The sequence below is a fragment of the Morus notabilis genome, unplaced genomic scaffold (genome assembly GCF_000414095.1).
Source record: "Morus notabilis unplaced genomic scaffold, ASM41409v2 Scaffold93, whole genome shotgun sequence".
In the NCBI taxonomy this organism is placed as follows: domain Eukaryota; kingdom Viridiplantae; phylum Streptophyta; class Magnoliopsida; order Rosales; family Moraceae; genus Morus; species Morus notabilis.
This window is the reverse complement of record NW_010364330.1, coordinates 198,629-203,857: the sequence shown is the minus strand read 5'-3', so window position 1 is coordinate 203,857 and position 5,229 is coordinate 198,629. Positions and strand designations below refer to the sequence as shown.

General features: G+C 50.8%; 1 protein-coding gene across 1 annotated transcript; it reads right to left on the bottom strand.

Annotated features, from left to right (window-relative positions):
* Positions 1-3,630: 3,630 nt before the first annotated feature.
* LOC112093133 lies at positions 3,631-4,875 on the bottom strand. Its single transcript, XM_024171035.1, has one exon. It carries the CDS (start codon positions 4,873-4,875, stop codon positions 3,631-3,633), a length of 1,245 nt encoding a protein of 414 aa, XP_024026803.1.
* Between the last annotated feature and the right edge of the window lie 354 nt (positions 4,876-5,229).

Here is a 5,229-nt window from a genome sequence, read left to right as displayed (position 1 = left end):
CGGCGAGGCGTAACTGGGAGTCGAGCCTTTTTTCTTCTAATAGGTTGAGTTCTCCATTCATGCCTTCTGTATTACCGTCATCGTTGTAGACCACAGTTCTTAGAGTCGGCGTCTCAATTTTTATGGGCAGTACTGCCTCGACACCATATGCCATAGAGAAGGGCGTTTCACCCGTGGGGATTCAGCTCGTCGTTCTGTATGCCCACAAGACCTTGGGGAGTTCCTCGGTCCATTTCCCTTTAGATCACTGAGCTTCTTCTTCAGGGTATACTTTAATATTTTATTGACTGCTTCAACTTGCCCGTTAGATTGTGGGTGTATCGGCGTTGAGAAATCCTTTTGAATGCCCAAGCTGTCGCAGAATCTTCGTGTTGAGGCATTATCGAACTGTTTCCCATTGTCGGACACTATCGAGTGGGGGACCCCGAACCTGCACACAATGTCGTTCCACATGAAGTTGGTGCAGGCTGCTTCCGTGGTTGTAGTCAGAGCCTTTGCCTATGCCCACTTGGTGTAGTAATCTACTGCGACGATGGTAAATTTAAAGCCCCCAGGTGCAAGGTGCAATGGCCCGATTAGGTCAACCCCCCACTTGGCGAAGGGCCATGGACTGAGAATGGAGGTTAAATTTTTTTGGGGTGCTCTAGGAATTGTGGCGTACCTTTGGCATTTATCCAAACATCGGGCATATTGGAAAACGTCCTTTTTGAGCATGGGCCAGTAGTATCCTTGCCTCAAAACCTTAAGAGCTAAAGACTACCACCCAGTATGATTACCGCAGACTCCTTCATGGATTTCTCGGAAGACCCTCTGGGCTTCGTCATCATCCAGGCACCGTTGTAGTGGTGTCGAATAGCCTCGTCGGTAAAGCAAACCGTCGTATAATAAGTACCTGGCGGCTCTGTACCTGATTCGTCTGGCTTTGTCTTTATTGTTTGGCAGTTGTGCATCCATTAGGTATTGGATGAGTGGCGTCATCCAAGTTTTACCTATTTGGACGATTAGTGCCTCAGCTACTTCCTCAATGGTCGGCCGTTCCAGTTCCTCGATGGGAACGACTCCTAGTGCGTCGAAATCTTTCGAAGATGTAAGCTTTGATAAAGCGTCGGCATTTGCATTTTCGGCTCGTGGTATTTGAAGTATCTCGTAGTTTTTAAACTTGACGAGTTCTTCCTTTACTTTCCTCAAGTACGCACCCATTTTCTTGTCGCGCGCTTGGAATTCTTCTTTTACTTGCCCGACGACCAATTGAGAGTCGCTGAAGATGCTGAGCCTCTCAATCTTTAGGTGACTGGCCAATCGTAACCCTGCAATTAGCGCCTCGTATTCTGCCTCGTTGTTCGACACTTTGAATTTAAATCGAACCGCCGAGGTGATCTTATTGCCTTCTGGGCTGATTAACAAGACGTCGGCTCCTGACCCGTTATCGCTCGACGCTTCATCCACGTAGAGCTTCCATTCTATACTTTCGACTTCTTCTGGCTTGGTGGGAGGCGGTCTATGGGAGAACTCGGCCAGAAAATCGGCCAGCGCTTGGCCCTTGATCGCCGTTCTCGGTACATACTTAATGTCGAACTGGCTTAACTCTACCGACCATTTGAGAAGTCGACCAGAAGTTTCGGGCTTTTGTAGCGCTTGTCTCAACAGATGGTTTGTGAGAACCCATATTGTGTGAGATTGGAAATAGTGCCGAAGCTTCCTTGAAGCTACCATCAGGGCAAGGGCCAAGCGTTCCATTTCGGTATATCTTGACTCGGCGTCGAGGAGTCTTTTGCTTACATAGTAAATTGGCAACTATACGCTTTCTTCTTCCCTTATTAGTACGGAGCTTACGGCGTATTGGGACACGGAGAGGTCAAGGCTAAGCTCCTCATCGGGGTTGGGTTTTGACAGGACTGGGGGCTTGCCCAAATGCTCCTTCAATTTCTGGAAGGTCTCTTCACATTGTGGTGTCCACTCAAAACGCCTACTTCCTTTCAAAGCATCGAAGAAGGGGACACACTTGTCTGTTGCCTTTGATATAAATCTGTTTAAGGCGGCGACGCATCCTATCAACCTCTGTACCTCTTTTGGTTTAGTCGGGGACCGCATATCCTACTAGACTTTAATCTTTTTAGGGTTATCTTCTATCCCCTGGTTGCTGACCATGAAACCAAAGAACTTCCCTGACCCAACTCCAAAGGCGCATTTTTGGGGATTTAGTTTCATGTGGTATTTTCTTAATACACCAAACATTTCACCCAGGTGGTTGACGTGTTGGTTGGCCCTGGTACTTTTCACAAGCATGACGTCGACGTAGACTTCCATTGATTTGCCGAGTTGTTGAGCGAACATCTTATTCACGAGCCTTTGGTAGGTAGCCCCCGCATTCTTTAAGCCAAAAGGCATTACCTTGTAGCAGTAGAGGCCCCTGTCGGTTATGAAGGATGTATGCTCCTCGTCGGCTGGATGCATGGGGATCTGGTTGTACCCGGAGTGGGCATCCATGAAACTCAGTATTTCATGCCCTGCTGTGGCGTCGACCATCTGGTCTATTCGAGGGAGTGGAAAGCCATCCTTCGGGCAGGCTTTGTTGAGATAGCTGAAGTCGACACATGTCCTCCAGTTCCCGTTAGGCTTGACCACCAAAACGAGGTTCGAGACCCAACGCAGTTAATGGGCCTCCCTGATGAACCCATTGTTGATCAACTTGTCGACCTCCTCTTTCAGCGCCTCATACCTCTCTGGGTTCATTGGTCGATGCTTCTGGTGCTTGGGAGGATATGAGGGGTCAACGTTCAGGGAGTGACATATAACCTTGACGTCGATCACTTCCATGATGGCATGGTTCCAGGCAAAGACGTCTAAGTTCTTTCTGAGGAAGTCTTCAACCTCAATCTTGAGTGAGGGGGCTAAGCCTGAGCCCATTTTTAGTACTTTGGTTGGCTCGCCTTCATCAACTCAGATTTCCACCAATTGCTCAATGGGTTGGGACCAGGTGACCTCCTCTTGAACCCTGGGATCTATGTCTTTAACAGTGTTTTGATAGACCATCCTGGCCTCCTGTCGCCTTGGCTGGTCGTATCCACGGAGGGCATCGGAGTATGCAACCCTAGCTTCGTACTGGTTGCTCTTCATCTCACTTACATCGTTTGGGGTAGGGAACTTGACCTTCTGGTGGTAGACGGAGGTTATTGCCCACAGCGCCTGAAGGGTCGGTCTCCCGATTACAACATTGTACTGAGAGCCCCCCTTTATTACCACAAAGCTGGCCATTGTCGTGGTCTGTCGAGGTTTTTCTCCGGTGGTTATGGCCAACCGGATAGTCCCCTGAGGGATGACGGAGTCCCCGGTGAAACCGTATAATGGCCTAGAGGTCTTCTCCAACTGCTCATTTCGGATCCCCATCTTTTCCAAGCAGTCGGAGTAAAGGAGGTCCACCGAGCTCCCATTGTCTACCAAGATTTGGCATACAGTGTGGTTCCCAATCATGGCTTCCACTACTAATGCGTCGTTGTGGGGGAAGTGAACTCTGCTGGCGTCGTCCTCATTAAACGCCACGTCGGCACTGCTATATCGTGGGGTTTTTGCACCGGAGACACTCCAGAATCTTTCCTGGTAAACCCCTCTGGCCTCGTGGGCGTAATCCTTCTAGGATCTCCTTAAGTCTCCTCCTATATAGGGGCCGCCGAGGACAGTTCGTATGACGCCGACAGGATCTCGGACCTTGCCGACAGGTTCTCGGTCCTTGGGATGTTGGTTCTCCTCTCGGCGTCGACCGTCATTTTGCCCACCGTGGCCATCGTTTTGAGGTCTCCGTTCTGTTTTGAACTCCTGTAGCCTTCCCTCGCGGATTACTCTCTCGATTTCATCCTTAAGGTCGGCGCAATCGTTGGTGTGGTGGCTGACATCGCCGTGGAACCTGCAGAATTTCTTCTGGTTCCTTCGGCTGGGATCTGTCCTCATCGGTTCTGGGCGGCACAGTAGATTTCCGCGGCTGACCTGATTGAAGACCTCCTCGACTCTTACTGTCAGTTCGTGGTAGGAATCGTACCTTTGAAATAGCTGAGGCTTACGGTTCTCCTCTTGCCTTGGCTTATTGGCTTCTGGAGCACTCGACGTCGCAGCTGGCTGCTTGTCTCCGCTTCCTCCACCTCGACGCTTCTTCCCATCCTGCTTTGCTGGCTTCGACCCTTGTTCGGTCCCTTTATTCTTGTTGGACCTTTGGTCGGGGTCGTTCGCGTCTGCCTCCTCGGCGTTGATGTATCCTTGCGCTCGCGCAAGAAATTCCTTGTAGCTGGACGGGGGCTTTCGGTTCAGCTCTCTTTTGAAGGGGGTAATTTTCTTCATGCTAGATAATGCCCCCATCAAGGCCTCTCTGTCAGTTATATCCATCGTGGCGGCGACAGCTTCCCCATACCTTGCAAGCCATTCTCTCAATGACTCATTCGGCTTTTGGTATATCGTCATCAGGTTCTGCTTTGGTGGGACATATTTCTTAACTCCTATGAATTGGAGGGAAAATGCTTCCTTCAACTCATCCCAGCTTGAGATAGAATTTGGCCTCAGCTTCCGAAACCATCTTCGGGCAGAGTCCGTTAAATGGTTCTGGAAGGCTCGGCACATAATTTCCTCGGCATACCCATGTAAGAGCATGTGCCCCGTATACATTTCTAAATGATCGTCGGGATCCCCTCGACCATCATATGGTGGGATCGACAGCGACCTGTATTTGTCGGGGAGAGGTGGCGCCATTATCTCTTCAGTAAATGGGTGGTCATGTGTGTGGCTAGGTGTGATGTCGACGTTTACCACCTCAGCCACTCGCCCTATGTTCTTTTTCAGGCCTGCTACGTCCCCTGTGAGTTTCTGCTCCAGGCTGGCCATGCTCTCCATGATGGCGCGCGCCTCCTCTGTTGAGATGGCCGAGCCAGCTACTCTCGACGCCTCTGCCCTTTTACCGTTGGGTCCGCCTCTTGCCTACCCGCCCGCCTGTACTGACCCTGAGTCTCCCAGTGGGTTTCTTCCTGGGTTATGGGGTAGTACCTCGGGGTTTTCCTAGCCTCTTGGTATCGGGTCCTCGGGAGCCTGGAGTCTGAAGGCCCTTAAACGGCCGCCGGAGGATTGGGAAGGTCGGGGCCTAGGATAGCCCCTTTGATTATTGCTATCCCCGATCTCTTCTAAGATATGTCGGCGGTCACCAGGGTTGGGGTTTTCAGCCATGGCAGGTCCTAGCGGCCTCGGGGCGTC